We start from the raw sequence: 14,650 nt of genomic DNA on the forward strand, positions 1-14,650 counted from the left end.
TGCACATAAGGGAGACGGGATGGCAGCCTAGAGACACTTCCCCAGTTGCTGGGGCTGCAGACAAAGGGAAAACCCTGCCAGGATCCTTTTCCCTCCAGGGAAAAAAACGCTTTCAGACACGGGGGGCAGAAGAGCAAACCCTGCTGTCCCAAGGGCCCTGGTGAAGAACCAGTATGGCTTTAGAATGGGTGAAAGCTGGCCTTGGGGAGGGGCAGATACCATTCCTGGGCTCTATCAGAGACCCCTAAATGCTGGAAGAGAGATATAAGATTTTCCTGTACAAGATCCACCATCAAGGCAGAGTTGGCCGCCACTGGGGTGGGGGGTGGGGGGGTGCAGGATCACTGGGAGAGCCCCACCAAAACCCAGGAGCTCAGAGATGCCTGAGGGAGAAACCTTAAGGTGCAGCTGGGCCAGACAACAGAGGGCCTCCCCGTGGAAACCTTTCCTCTCTAAGCCAGTAAATCAGAGTCGCAAGTAACCAGTCTACCCCCGGAGGAGGGACAAGGATGTGCAGAGAGACCCTTCCAAGGCTCCGACCCAAAGGTGAAAGTGGGCCAGGAACGGTGAGGAAAGGTCCTTTGGAAACTCAGCCCCCATGCTAAGCACAAGGCAATGCTACAGGAATTAAAACCAGCGGCCATTCAAGTGACCAGAGCAACAACAGAGCCCAAACACGGCCCAACTCACACCAGACCAACTCCCCTCCAACACTAATGGCCTGGCAGAAAAAGGCAGGCCTGTTTCCAAGCATAAACACAAACGACCTTCATCTCCAAAGTCAGTACGCTATGTCCAGCATTCAACTGAAAAAGTACTCGTTAAAAAAGGCAAGGAAAAAGAATTATCTCATGTCAAGAGACCAAATAATCAGTAGAATCAGACTCAGAGATTCTAAAGTAAATCTGATTAATATGTTAAAGGACTTCATGGAAAACGTGGACAGCATGCTTGAACAGACAGGATATTTTGGCAGTGAGATGGAAACCAGAAGTGGAAACGCTAGAGGAAAAACAAAAACACAGAAACAGAAATGGACGATGCTTCCGAATGGCTCACAGACCTGACTTTGTGGATCTGACACAGCAGAAGAAAAAATCAGTTAACCTGAAGGAAATTTCAGAAAGAAATTTCAGAAGGAAACAGAAATTTCCCAAGCTGAAACACGCAGAGAGTTAATAAACACGACATCCAAGAGTAGTAAGACAATTATCAATCTGGCACATGTGTAACTGGAATCTCAGAAACAGAGAGACAGAGAATGGGACAGAAGAGATCTCTGACGAGACAACAGCAGAGAATTCCTCCAAAATAACGAAGGGCAACGAACCACAGATCGGAGAAGCTCAGGGAACCCCAAGCAGGATCAGTATCCACTTCCACCAGGCCAAAAACCACATGCCCGGACGCATCATATTCCAAGTGCTGAAAATCAACGATAAAGAGAAAATCTCGAAGGCACTCAGGGAAAAAAAAGACCCATTCCACAAAGGAACAGAGAATTGTAACTGACCGCTCGTCAGAAACCATGGAAACCATGGGACAATGGGGTGACACATCTGGCGTGCCCAACGATACAAGGAAGGGGACCCAGGAACGATGTTTACTCCCACACTTAGCAGATGAGTGGCATCTTGAAGATGAGAAGTCCTCATCAGGTAATCACAGGGAAGGGAACGGGGGAGGTGGGAGGGGAAGAGTACGCCAGAGAGAGGGGGCGAAGCCAAGAGGGAAAGAGCCGACGGGTCCCGACAGTTCCATGCGGCTGGCAAGTAAGGACACAGAACAGGTGAAATCCAGATCACAGGAGGACAGACTACGGAGTTCGATGTTGCCGGAGGGCAAAGAAGGGCCAGTGAAGGGGTCTAATGAGGGAGAGACCCAGGTCAGAGTTGTTTCTAAGAGGCCACTTTAGCTGCAGAGTGAAAGGTAAACTAGGCGGGGAGGGAAGGGAAAAGACTCCAGGTGCGAGAGGAAGAACTCCCGAGAATGCGGCCGGGGCAGAGAGGGGTGGACGGATGTGAGCGCTCACTGGCTGCAGTCCTCTGTGACAGCTCCGTTATACTCTCAGCAGTAGAGCGCTGAAATCCCCAGGTCCCAGGAGCCCGGTCCCCACCAGCGGGGCAGCCAGGGGACAAACGAGCGGACACCAGTAACGAAGTGCGTGTGGGAGGAGAGGCAGGAGAAGTCGTCCCTGTCGAGGACGAATGAGACGTGAGGCATCAGGGTGAGACCCTGGAGCTCAGAGAGGGCCCGGAGTCTCTTCCTGTTCCACCGGGGTCAGAAAGACGCCCCTCCCAGAGGCCCCGCCTCCTTTCTCTCTCCAGAACCCCGAGAGCGGTTCTCCAGGCTTTCTCTTCCAAGCCCAAGCGGCGATGAGGGGAGAGGCTCCCTTCGCCAAGCCAGGAACCTGGACGTGCCGCCCTCTTCCCTGATCCCAAGCCCTCCCGACCGTGTGCAGGTAGCCGGAGTGAGAGCGAAGGAGCAGGGAGAGGAGCAGAAAAGAGAAGGGGGGAGAGGAAGGAGAAACAGCACAGCCGCCTCGGAACGAAACCTCCTGTTACGCTCTTCAAGCCTCTGCCCTCGCCCCCGGAAGGCGGGTAACTAGCCGCCGTGTGGTGTCACTGAAAGGGACACGGGTGCACGCTGGCCTCGGAACAAACGTGAGCTCCAGGTGGGGGGGCGGTTCCCTCGGCATCTCGTAGCCCGCTTCCTGGTGCACGCACAAGGCGCTCAACGGCCCCCTCCCCAGGCTGTGGGAAAAGCAAACGAGATGCCGCGTGTGAACACCCGGGACGCACCTGGCGCGGAACAGGTGCTGGCCAAATGCGAGTTCCCACCCCCGTGACCTCTCCCCAACTCTTCCGGGACTTGGGTCAGCTCCGTTGTCCAAACGCTCAGATGCCGGTTCCACCCTCTCCCCTCCTTTCCCCTCTCCGGACCTGTATCCATCTACAAAAAGGAAACAATCCCAAGAACACAAGACCGTTCGCAGGCTCAAAAGAGGCAGACGGGGACCGTAGCTGTAGTCGGTAATCCCACCCGGCTTCACATCCAGGTCCCACATACGGCCACCCCCTCCATGCAGTCCTCCAGTGATCCCCCTTCCTGGGCCCCTGACCTGACCTTGAGAACAACCACCCTGTCCGGTCAGTCAGCTTTCAGCATCAGGAGCCTGGCTTCCCAATGTCACCGCCAGCTCCTTGAGAAGAGCGTCCCCACATTCACAACACTCCCCAATCGGCCTCTCCTAGGCCTGGTGGCGTGCGTACACAAAGAAAAGTCATCCGCCTGGCCTGGGACCTAGGACCTCCCCACGGCCTCCCCAGCTGTCTTAAGATTTAAGACTCAACTGAATCCATCAGGCCCAATCCCCTCACTTTTCATGGGCTTCAGCCGAGGAGCCTCTCCCAGAGCTGATGCTTCGTGACTTCAGGGACCGGCTCGCACGGTCACAAGACGCTTCCGCAGACAATCGAATTTAACACTTGGCATCGAAGAGGCGGTAAAAATGAAGGACTATAAACGAGGACGGAGATAAAGAGAACAGTCCTCTGCAGAAGGCACAGTGGGCTCCCCGTACCTGGATCACGGATGAACTGGGGCCATCCCAGAGAGCTTCCGGCCACGATAGCAGTTTCGGACCCCCGTGCAGACCAGTATGACAGCCACAAGCTACCTGTGGCTACTGAGCACCCGAGACATGACGAGTGCTTCTGAGGAACCGAGTTTCTACTTTTATGCCCTTTCGATTCATCGAATCCAAAAAGCCGCACGTGGCTACAGGCTACTGAACCGGGCAGCACAGTCCTACCCTGCCACCTGACCTAAAACGTCAGAAACACAGAAACACTCCCAGAGCATGGTGGAGCGCAGAGGGAAAAGCCAGGATTAATTACCACCAGAAACCCCCGGCCCCGTGAACCCCTGTTCTGCATCAGTGTGGGGGAGGGGAGGGGACAAGGACTCTACAAGCCCTTCCAGCTCTGACCAATTCCAAGTTCACCACGATCTCCCAGACGTGGGCTCTGGAAACCCAAGTGGCCCTGTGGTTTCTCTCAGGGGCCTCCGCTAGTTCTGGCTTCTTGCCCAAGCCTGGCACCGGCCACCCTGTAGCTACCTGTCCCCCAGCAGACAGTGTGCTCACGGAGGGCAGGCAGCAGATGGGATTGCTCTCGGCAGCCCCAGCACCTGATCCCAGCACCTAGAAAAGCGCCAGGGCACATCAGGTGCCGGGGAGTGAAGGCCCGCATCAGCAGCACGACCCTTCCTCGCGCTTACCGTGCATCTGGCTCGGGGAGGGGTGCTCACGCATCATCCCCCTCTTCCTCACAGCCGCCCATCAAGATGGTAAGGTGGTCTCCCCCACCCCTGCGGAAACCACAGCTCCGAGGGGTGAGCACCTGACATGTGGGACTGGGTAAGTGGCCGCTCACCTATTCCTAAAGCATTCCAGGTGCATCCTAAGCCACAACCGGCCTGTGCTCCAGATAATGGCCTCCAAGACCCCAGGGCCAGGGCCACCCCACAATTGCCCAGTTTAAGCTGCAGATTCCATGGCAGAGGAAACCAAGGCTCCGACGTGCCCAAGGGTAGTGGCTTCCTGGAACCAGATCTCCCTGTTACCAGAGGCCACTGGCAATGACTTCCAGAGCCCTTTCCTCTGGTTGACAGGGAATCTCCATGGCACCCTTTGGGGCCCAGTTTTTCCACCCCCTTGGTCATTTCATGTAACAAACTTCACGAACGGTGGGGTGGGGGGAGCGAAAGCCTTCAGAGGCACGGGTGAGAGCCTGGAGAGGCCATAAGGACTGCTGGAATTTTTTCTTTTTTTTTTTAAGTTTTAAAGAGGTGGCTCTCTGGGGTTCTGTGTGAAGGGGCCTCACACAAGGCATAAGGGTCTCAAGGCCACCACTGGGTTTTCTGTCACCAAGGGAAAGAGCTCTATGTTTATTCTCCTTATTAAAAGTCCACGATGTGCTTCCATCTGTCTTTGAACGATGCAAGTTCAAACAAGATTTGAGTCTGGATTATCTAGAAAACTACCTTAAACTAACACTTCATTTCCCATCAAGGTGCCTGGAAAGGTCCCCGCAGAAACCCACCAGACCCCCGATGCAGGGTCCCTCTAAAGCATCCCCCACAAGCTCCAAGGGCACAGCTTTCCAAGTGGCCCTCCTGGTCTGTGCCTCCTCCCACACCAGCTTCTTAACTTCATAAAATGGAGGAAAAGAACACAAAAGCACAACCTCTCATCTGCAATTCAAAAATTGTAACGCACTCCCCAAACCAAGTTTTTCACAATTCATTTTGAGGCAAACCCTGTCCGAAACCGACATGAGATGATTTTTTAGTCTCTATTGTTCCCACTTTTAACGTGGGGGTCCAAAGTACAGCCCCACATCTGGCCGGGGGACTTCCAGCCATATGATATCGATGGCGCTAAAATCTGAAAAATGCTGAGCCCCCATACCCACGGGGCCGTGGGGCTGCAGCAGAAGGAAAGCCCTTGGCCATGGCAAGCACAGTGTGTGTGTCTGCTTCCTTTCCCCCTTCCCAAGGACAGCCTGGCAGCACCTCCAGACTTCTTCAAGCTCCCCCAACCAACAAGACTCCCCACCCCCTCCACGGACAGCCCCTTCCCCAACCTTCCTCAGAGGATCAGGCCTACCTCTCAGGTGGCTGGGACCCTGCACAGCGACGAGAGCCAGGCATACAGGTCTTTCAGCAAGCTGTACCGCTGCTGATCCGACATGACCTCCAGGCTGGCCACCTTCTACACCAGGCTACAGACACACTGCACAGTCTGGATCCAGGGGTCTCCCTCCGTCTCCAATACAGTGGCAATAAGGGAAACCCTTGGTATGTTCAAAGAACGGGAAAGCTGCCTCTTTTCCCTACAGACCTCAGGAGAGACACTACGTGATAATCTCTTAACATCAAGTCGTGGGCAGACCAGCCTGGCTTTAAATCCCAGCTGGGCCACTTACCAGCTGTGTGACCTTGGGCAAGCCACTGCCCCTCTCTGAGCTTCACTGCCTAGACGGTAAAGTGAAGATGACCGTCTCTACCTTCCGTGAATACGAGATTAGTTAATGCTAGGAAATATGATGCCCTGGGTCCTGACTGATGATTCCTGGGTGATGGAGGCGGCCCTAAAACAAGGGAAAGCCGGGCATGCACTCCGAGCATGGCTGGTCCCATCCCCCACCCAGTGCCCACGCAGGAAATGAGGGACGCCCTTACATCCGTTTCATCCCCCCTCCCCAAATAACCACCAGGACTTTGCACTCATCAAAGGCTGAACAGGGCCCGAGAACAGAGAGGTTAAGTGACTGTCCAAGGTCACACAGCCGGCTGGGTAGGGCTGGGTAACGGGCGGGGGAAGCTTGGAGGGGTGGCGGCCCTGGGCCTGTCCTCCTTTCAGCTCCGACCGAACGGGCTCTATCCCCAGCGGACGCTGTCCAGCCGTGGACACCCGGGCCCACCTCCGAAGGTCTCCGGCCTCGGTTTCCCCAAACGCCGGCCGACCCCCCCCCCCCACCCACCCCGCCCTGTAGTGCTCCGGCCCCCGCCCTCCCCGCCCCCAACGGGAAGCCCCCTCTTCCCCCACCCCTTCCCACGGCGCGGGTTGCGCCGCAGAGCCGGGCGGGCGGGGTCTGCGCGGGGCTCACCGGACTTGGGGTAGGTGACGATCCACACGTCGCTGGGCCGCACCGGGAAGTTGGCGATCTCCTCCATCTTCCCGCGGCAGAAGGGCGGCAGCCGCACGCCGTGGAACTCGAAGTACTTGCTCTCGAACTCGCCCGGGGTGCTGGGGGTCTCGGCCTCGCTCTCCGCCATGCCGCCGCCGCCGCCGCCCGGCCCCGCAGCCGCGCCGCCCGCTCCCGGCCCGCCCCGCGCCCGCGCCCCGCACGCGCTCGCGCCCGCCGCCCCGGCCGCCGCGCCGCGCTCCGCAGGCGTGACGTCACGGCGCCGCCCGGCCCGCGCCCCGCCCCGCCCGCCGCCGGCGAAGGCGCTCCGCAGGCGTGACGTCACGGCGCCACCCGGCCCGCGCCCCGCCCCGCCCGCCGCCGGCGAAGGCGCTCCGCGGGCGTGACGTCACGACGCCGCCCGGCCCGCGCCGCGGCCCGCCCCGCCCGCCGCCGGCGAAGGCGCTCCGCGGGCGTGACGTCACGGCGCCGCCGCGCCCCAGCCGGCCCGGAGGCTGCGCTCCGCGGTCTGACGTCACGGCCCCGCCCGCCGCGCGCCGGCCGCCCTCCGCCGACGTGACGTCGTAGGGCCGCGGGGCCGGCCTGCGTTCGCCCGGGACGGGCCAGACCCCTGCCCACCTCCAACCCGCAGGCAGTCCACGTCCCCTCCAGCGCGCGTTCATTCATCGTCCCGCTGGCGCCGTCATCCAACAAGCTCTCGACACAGACTCAGAAACACTCCAGCTAGAAGTGACCTTACAGAGCCATCAACAAATACTGAGGGACCATCTGATAGGTACCGGGTCCTGGGCTGGGTTCCCGAGATACTCTAGGCGAAAACCCGGCCCTCTTGGGGCTTATATTTGCCAGTAACCAAGATCATCGCAGGTGGTGACAGGTGCTATGAAGCATATGCGGGCGGAAGGCGGGGGGTGGGGGGGGGGGGAGTGTTGATTCAGATGCCAGGGCCAACCCCAGACCTCAAGAGACAGAGTCTCTCGGGATGGCGCCCCCGAAATCTGCACTTGATAAGGCACTTCTTGTTCCGACTACGATTTGAGAACAACCGAATTCTAAAGAGGTGTTAGCATGACCCCACATTCGGTCGTTCACTCAACAGACACGTATTAAGCACCTACCACATGCCTGGGGTTGGGGAACGCAGAGATGAAACCGGCGGGGGGTTCTGGTCTAATTCTCTGAGTCTCAGTGTCCTTGGCCGTGAAAAGGGAATGATAGTCTCTATCCCTAGGTTCTATAACTGGAAGGATGGACAGAGCTAACTGCACCAGCAAGAATCCTGAGTCAAGCAAGTGGACAGGACCTCCTTGCTCTCTCTCCTTGCTGTGGAATGAGACACTTCCGAGTCCGGCAAGGGACATACACACATGAGCAGGGAGGCATGGGCCGTGTGGACAGAGAGAGGAAAGAGCAAGTAACCCTGAGTCCGAAGTCTGGTGGTTGTCTTTACCAAAACAAAAGACTATCCAAGTCCCCAAGACATTAAGAACAGTTAGGTAATGGCACAGACAGCTGGCCAAAGGCTGTAGGAAATGAGCGAATGAATGAATGCCCTCATGTTTCAGATGAGGGCTCTCACTATGGGAGAAGGCAAGGGAGATGGTGTTGGATTGGAATTTGAAGCACTGACATGAATTTATGATTTTTAAAAATACCGATTTCTCACCTTTGCTGAAAAGACCTTCAGGTACTGGTATTTCAGTAATAACTAGGCACACCCAGAGCCCATATATCGGTTTCTCAATACCTCCCAAGCAAAAGGAACCAGACTTTCTTGGGGGAAAAGGCCAATTCCAGGGCTGGGCAAGGAAAAAAAAAAAAAAAGTACAAAATCAGCCTAAAACTCTTGTTGGGCAAAAAAATAAAGTATGAAAAATGATGGGATAGGTCAAAAGGACACGGGGCTAGCTTGGAAGGCCAAATCAGGAAGACTTTGTGTATAACAGACAAAAATAGGAAAAGCTCAAATGCCCATCAGAGGTAGACTGTGATATACTCACACAATGAAACAACTACACGGCGATTAAAACAAGTTCCTGGTATGTGCAACCACAGAGGTGAATTTCACAATCAAAATGATAAACAAAGTAAGCCAAACAGAAAAGGCGATATGTTGTATGATTCCATTCCTACACCATCCAAGGACAAACACAACTCATCTATGGTGATGGAGGTCAGAGAAGTGCTTAATTTGGCGCAGAGGGAGGGGGTTGCCTGGGAATAGACACAAGAGTACCTTCCAGAGTGTTGGAAACATTATACCTCGCTCTCGGTGATGGTACATGATGATATAGACACGTGTGAATATGGTTACACATGTACATATATATGCAGGGCCTGCTTCATGGTCATGCAGCCCGTGGAGTCATATCCAGAATGGCCCTGCACTTGGGGTTTCATAGTCTGTGGTCACTATCTTGAAATTCTTAATAATTTTGTCTTCGAACTTTGCTTTATAAATGAAGTCTGATGGGGGCAATGGAGCATGTGTCGAGGGCTTGGAGCCTCAGCTCATGAGTTAGTCCCACCTCCTGCCACCTTCCCAGAACAAGTTCTTTACTACCCACTCCTGTCCTGTAGTGCTCTAACTCGGCCCAACCTCTCTTCTTGCCCCTGTCCCGTGACCATGGGACCAGGGCATCAGCGGAAAGAGGGTTTGCTCTGATGCTGGGGCATCCTTGTCATTTCTGTCCTAGACTGGCAGCACCACAGCACAGTTGGTGGATGAATCACAAAGGTGAGCTTCTCCTGGGGCACCTGGGTGGCTCAGTTGGTTGAGCGTCCAGCTTCAGCTCGGATCGTGATCTTGCGGTTCATGAGTTCGAGCCCCGCATTGGACTCTGTGCTGGCAGCTCAGAGCCTGGAGCCTGCTTTGGATGCTGTGTCTCCCTCTCTCTCTCTCTGCCCCCTCCCCGCTCATGCTCACTCTCTCTCTCTTTCTCTCAAAAATAAATAAACATTTAAAAAATTAAAAAAAAAAAAAAGGTAAGCCTCTCTCCTACCGTCAATTCAAGTACCCATTCCTCTGGTGTGGAGGTTGCCATACCCTTGGGGTGGGCAGACCTGTAGGAAGGGGCAGTGCCTGGCTTGAGTTCCCTGCTCCCAGTCAGGGCATGATGTGTTTGATCTCACAGCTGAAAGGAGGAAATAGGCAGCTCTCGGAGCCGTGGGGGTGGGTCCCTAGGCTCCTGTGAGTATCTGCAGGTACCTACAAGCATTCCAGTGCCGGAGAAAGTGACCATAAATGGAAAATTAAAAACATCATGGCAGGTTGAGAGAGAGATTGCAGAAGGGGAAAGCTTTATATTTTAGTAACTTTAGTGGCACTTTTTCTCTTTTTGAACAAGGGTCCCTACCTTTTAATCTTGTACTGGGACCTGCAAATTATGCCCTATATAGATGTACATGCAAAAAAAATTATCGAGGTATACACTGGAGATTTGTGTACGTACGTTATACCTAGATAACAATTTACTATGGCTATGCACATATGCGTTTATCCTAAACCGAAACATTTTAAATGAGCATATTTTAAAATGAATTAGGAAAGGAATGATAGAAAAAAAAGAACCCATGATTCCACACTGAAACTAAGAAATAATTAAATAATTAGAGAAGAGAAAACTGTTCTTTCCAATAAAGTGGCAACCAATAAATATTAAAGGAAAGATGGAGTTATAAAACCACCATTTTTCAGCCATTACAGTAACAATTAGATAAGTATATCGTTTGAAGCTAAAACCATCATTGGGTGAAGATTTGTTGAGGAAGATGATATTTTTCCAGTCTCAGTGCATCTACCCACAGATTACTTGTCAATTACTAAGGGAAAAAGGTAATTTAATAGTGGAGAAATCTGGCAGACATCGTCTGAACCAAGTGATCAAAACAAACATCGCTAGTATCAGACAAACTGATGCCTTGTGGCTCCTGATGGGATGTACTGAGAAGGACGTAGAAATACTTGTGTGGTTTTTCTACCAAACATTCATATCCTGAGTCTAATAATAGGGAGAGAACACAAAACCTAAGCCAAGGGACAGTCTATAAAACGACAGATCTGTACACTTCAAACATGTCTGTGTCATGAAAGACAAACAAAAAGCTGAAAGGACTGTTCTAGATTAAAGAAGACCACATATATTTGACAACTAAATGTGACTTGTGACTCCAGATTGGATACTGGATCATGGGAGAAAAAAAGCCATAAAGGACGTCATTAGGACAATTTGCAACATATGAATATGGACTGTACGTTAACTGGTAATATCGTACTAATTTTAAATTTCATGAATTAAAAAAAAAATTTTTTTTAACGTTTATTTATTTTTGAGACAGAGAGAGACAGAGCATGAACGGGGGAGGGTCAGAGAGAGGGAGACACAGAATTGAAACAGGCTCCGGGCTCTGAGCTGTCAGCACAGGGGCCCGACGCGGGGCTCGAACTCACGGACCGCGAGATTGTGACCTGAGCCGAAGTCGGCGCTCAACCGACTGAGCCACCCAGGCGCCCCTAAATTTCATGAATTTTAAAACCGTACCGTGGTTGTGTAAACAATGCGTTTTTTCTTACAAGGTACATACTTAAGGATTTGGGGGGTGTGGAATCATGATGTCCACAACTCATCGTCAAACGGTTCTAAAGAAGGACCACACTTAACAGCAATGTGAGCGCATGTGCATATATACAGTGAGAGAATATGTGGCAAATGCCACAATTAGAGAGCGTAGGTGATGGTATGCATTCCTTGTTTCATTAGTTTTCTATTACTGCTGTAACAAATTGCCACAAACTCAGTGACTTAAAGTTTATTATCTGATAGGTCTATTAGGCCAGACGTCTAATGAGGGTGTCACTGTGATAAATCAAGGAGTCCACACAGCTGCACTTCTTTCTGGAGACTCTGGGGATGGATTCACTGTCTTGCCTTTTCTGGCCTCTACAGGCCGCCCAAACTCCTTGGCTTGTGGCCCCTTTCTCCCATCTTCAAAACCAGCAATGGTGGGTCTGGTCTTTCTGACATTGTATCACCCTGACACTGACTGACTCCTCCTTTGCATCCCTCTTCCACTTAAAAAAATTTTTTTAACGTTTATTTATTTTTGAGACAGAGAGAGACAGAGCATGAATGGGGGAGGGTCAGAGAAAGAGGGAGACACAGAATCTGAAACAGGCTCCAGGCTCCAAGATGTCAGCACAGAGCCCGACACGGGGCTTGAACCCACAAACCGTGAGATCGTGACCTGAGCCGAAGTCAGATGGTCAACCGACTGAGCCACCCAGCTGCCCCCAAATCTCTGGACTTTAAAGGTACAGAGATCGGGGCGCCTGGGTGGCTCAGTCGGTTAAGCGTCTGACTTCGGCTCAGGTCATGATCTCACGGTCCGTGAGTTCAAGCCCCGTGTCGGGCTCTGTGCTGACAGCTCGGAGCCTGGGGCCTGCTTTGGGTTCTGTGTCTCCTTTTCTCTCTCTGCCCCTCACCTGCTCATGCTCTGTCTCTCTCTGTCTCTCAAAACTAAATAAACATTTTTAAAAAATTTTAATAAAAAAATGAATAGCAAAGTTGGAAGGCTCATACTACCTGATTCCAAGACTTACTAGAAAGCTATTTACCTTAAGGCTATAAATCAAGGCAGCATAGAATTGACATAAGCACAGACATACAGATAAATGGAACAGGATACGGAACCCAGAAATAGGCACATAGAGATAAACGATTGATTTTGGACAAAGGTATCCTTAAGGAGCAGAAAACAGAAGCTTCTTATGAGCCAAAGCTGCCCACCAAGGCCTGGTCTACCCAGTGGGTAGTGACGGCTACATCTCTGGAGGTGTGTAAGAGGCTGGATGGCTTTCTGTCCTGAACAGACGCCTCCTAAGGTGGATCCCAAAGTTCTCTGCCCTGGGATCCCCAAGGCTGCCGAGGCGGCAGGGAAGCGGCCGCTGGTCGCTGTCCGTGGTGCTGAAAGCGCACAGTTCGCCACATCCTACTGCCCTCCCAGTCGGATTCTGGGTATTTTCTATTTGCATGTACTATCCAATCTTTAAGGATAAGTACTCGTTTATTATGGAAATGTCAAACATCTATAAAATTAGAGCAAATAGCATAATGAACTTCTGTGAACTCATCACCCAGTGTCAACTGTTATCGATCCCCGTTTCATCAGCTCCCCATCCAGATTATTTTGAAGCAAATATATATTATTTCATTCATAAATATTACAGTATAGATCTCTAAAAGATAAAAACTCCTTGTGAACATGTTCCCAATATATGAACACAACTAAAAAGCAATGGATATTCCTCAACATCACCAAATATTTGGTTAGTATACAAGATCAGATTCACGGATGCGATTCAAAGCTCAGAGGAGTTGAGGTAGCTCCCTGGGGATACCTAACGTAGCCAGGACTCAGGGCTGGGACAGAGATCATCCCACCAGCATCATATGACCCCAGCCATAGATTGGCACATACCAGCCTGCCTGCCACAGATGACATTTGACATTAAGCAATTCTGAGACACAGATTGCTGGTTCAGGCAGGTGTTCACATGCACAGAATTGTCCCTGAAGACACCAGTGCCTAGGACACTACAGCCTCCAATCACACTCCTGCCCAGACAGGTGTCTATGCCAAGATCCATTGCATCAGAATCTCTGCAGAAGAGTCCTCAGCCATCAGTATTTTCCACCCAGCATTCTAGTGTGCAGACAGAATGGAACTATAGCCTGACCTGGGTTTGAATGCTAACCCCACCACTGACTGGCATCTGGGACAAGGCACTTCACCTCTTCGAACCTCAGATTTTTTTGTGGGTTTAATTTACCATGGGCCGCCTCCAACCTGCCTTTGCACCTGCAGAATCCTCTCCTGGAATAACTTTCTGCCACCCCAAATTCTAGGCTTCCATGAAGACCCAGTTCAGAAACCCATTCGTCTGTGGTTAATCTCCTCCTGGAATCATCTTCTAATACAGTAGTATTAATTGTCCATGTTATGGGCCCAGAGAAGAGCTGGAGCCTTTAGAAACAAGTTAGTCCGGCCCCTGATGTTAAAGACAAGGAAATGAGGAATTGATCAAGTACAGAACTTGCTTGGTATCACAGAGCAGGTGCACAATGAAGCTTTAATGGTCTGGGAATCTTTCTGTTTCCTGGAGCACAGACTTCGGCATTTCCAGCTCTATCACTTGCCAGTGAACATAAAACCTTTCTGCACCTCAGTTTCCTCATCCATAAAATGCAGAGAATGTTGCCAACTTCCCAGGGTTGCTGCGAGGATTGAGATAATAAGCTTTGTAAAGTGAGTGCGCTTGTAAGGGCTAGATTCCCTATTACTCCCACAGAGATAGCAACAGGGGTAGGTGAGCTCCTTAGAGCAGGGCTCTGCCTCAGGCATCAGGACACACACAGCAGACATTGGCACCCTGAAAAGCAGGCAGGGGTGGGGGTTCTGCAGCTGGCCTGGAAATGTGACTTGACAATGGGAGCCACGGCCGCGCCAAGGCTCCAAGGCCCAGAGAGGTCCTTGGCTGGAACGCTGGGAGAAAGAGGAGGGTGGTGGACGCATGACTTTAGTTCACCTGATGGGAGACCATGGCATAGGTCCAGAGAGGGTTCTGGTATCACACAGGTCTGGGTCCCATCAAACTCCCCTGAGTTTTGTCTAGACTATGCCCCACCCGGGGGGGATGTGAGGCTCAAAGGAACCCCAGTGGTCCCCCCAGTCTGGTGCCTCCCACAGAGCAGATGTGAAGTTAGTGATTTCACTTCCTGCTGCTTCTTTCTGAGCAGTGATTCCTGCCACATGATGTTAGTCTACCAGGAACATTTACTTTCCTCAAGCTAATATTTCATGGGGTTTGTGTCACTATCTCCATCTTATGCAAAGGGACCCTGAGGCTCAGAGAGGTGAAAGGATTTCCCTAGCTCACG

At 52.2% G+C, this 14,650-nt stretch overlaps 1 protein-coding gene and 1 long non-coding RNA gene across 7 annotated transcripts in view; one reads left to right on the forward strand and one right to left on the reverse strand.

Annotated features, from left to right (window-relative positions):
• Nucleotides 1-6,884, reverse strand: part of SULT4A1 (sulfotransferase family 4A member 1) — a 37,871-nt gene extending 30,987 nt beyond the window's left edge. For all 4 annotated transcript variants that reach the window (XR_006220290.1, XM_042993484.1, XM_042993482.1 and 1 more), the window contains exon 1: nucleotides 6,675-6,884. Coding sequence is in view for 3 of the 4 variants with exons in the window: in XM_042993484.1 (XP_042849418.1) it covers nucleotides 6,675-6,843 (169 nt within the window). In the remaining variant the exon portion in view is untranslated. The remainder of the gene's footprint in view (nucleotides 1-6,674) is intronic.
• Nucleotides 1,200-5,018, forward strand: LOC122240491. 3 transcript variants are annotated; one of them, XR_006220291.1, is made up of 2 exons: nucleotides 1,200-1,658; nucleotides 2,072-5,018. It is a non-coding gene; the product is annotated as an uncharacterized LOC122240491 (long non-coding RNA). The 3 variants fall into 3 exon arrangements; XR_006220293.1 differs by having other exon boundaries at nucleotides 2,075-5,018; XR_006220292.1 differs by having other exon boundaries at nucleotides 2,095-5,018.
• Nucleotides 6,885-14,650: the final 7,766 nt, after the last annotated feature.

The sequence above is a fragment of the Panthera tigris genome, chromosome B4, assembly GCF_018350195.1.
Source record: "Panthera tigris isolate Pti1 chromosome B4, P.tigris_Pti1_mat1.1, whole genome shotgun sequence".
NCBI lineage: Eukaryota > Metazoa > Chordata > Mammalia > Carnivora > Felidae > Panthera > Panthera tigris.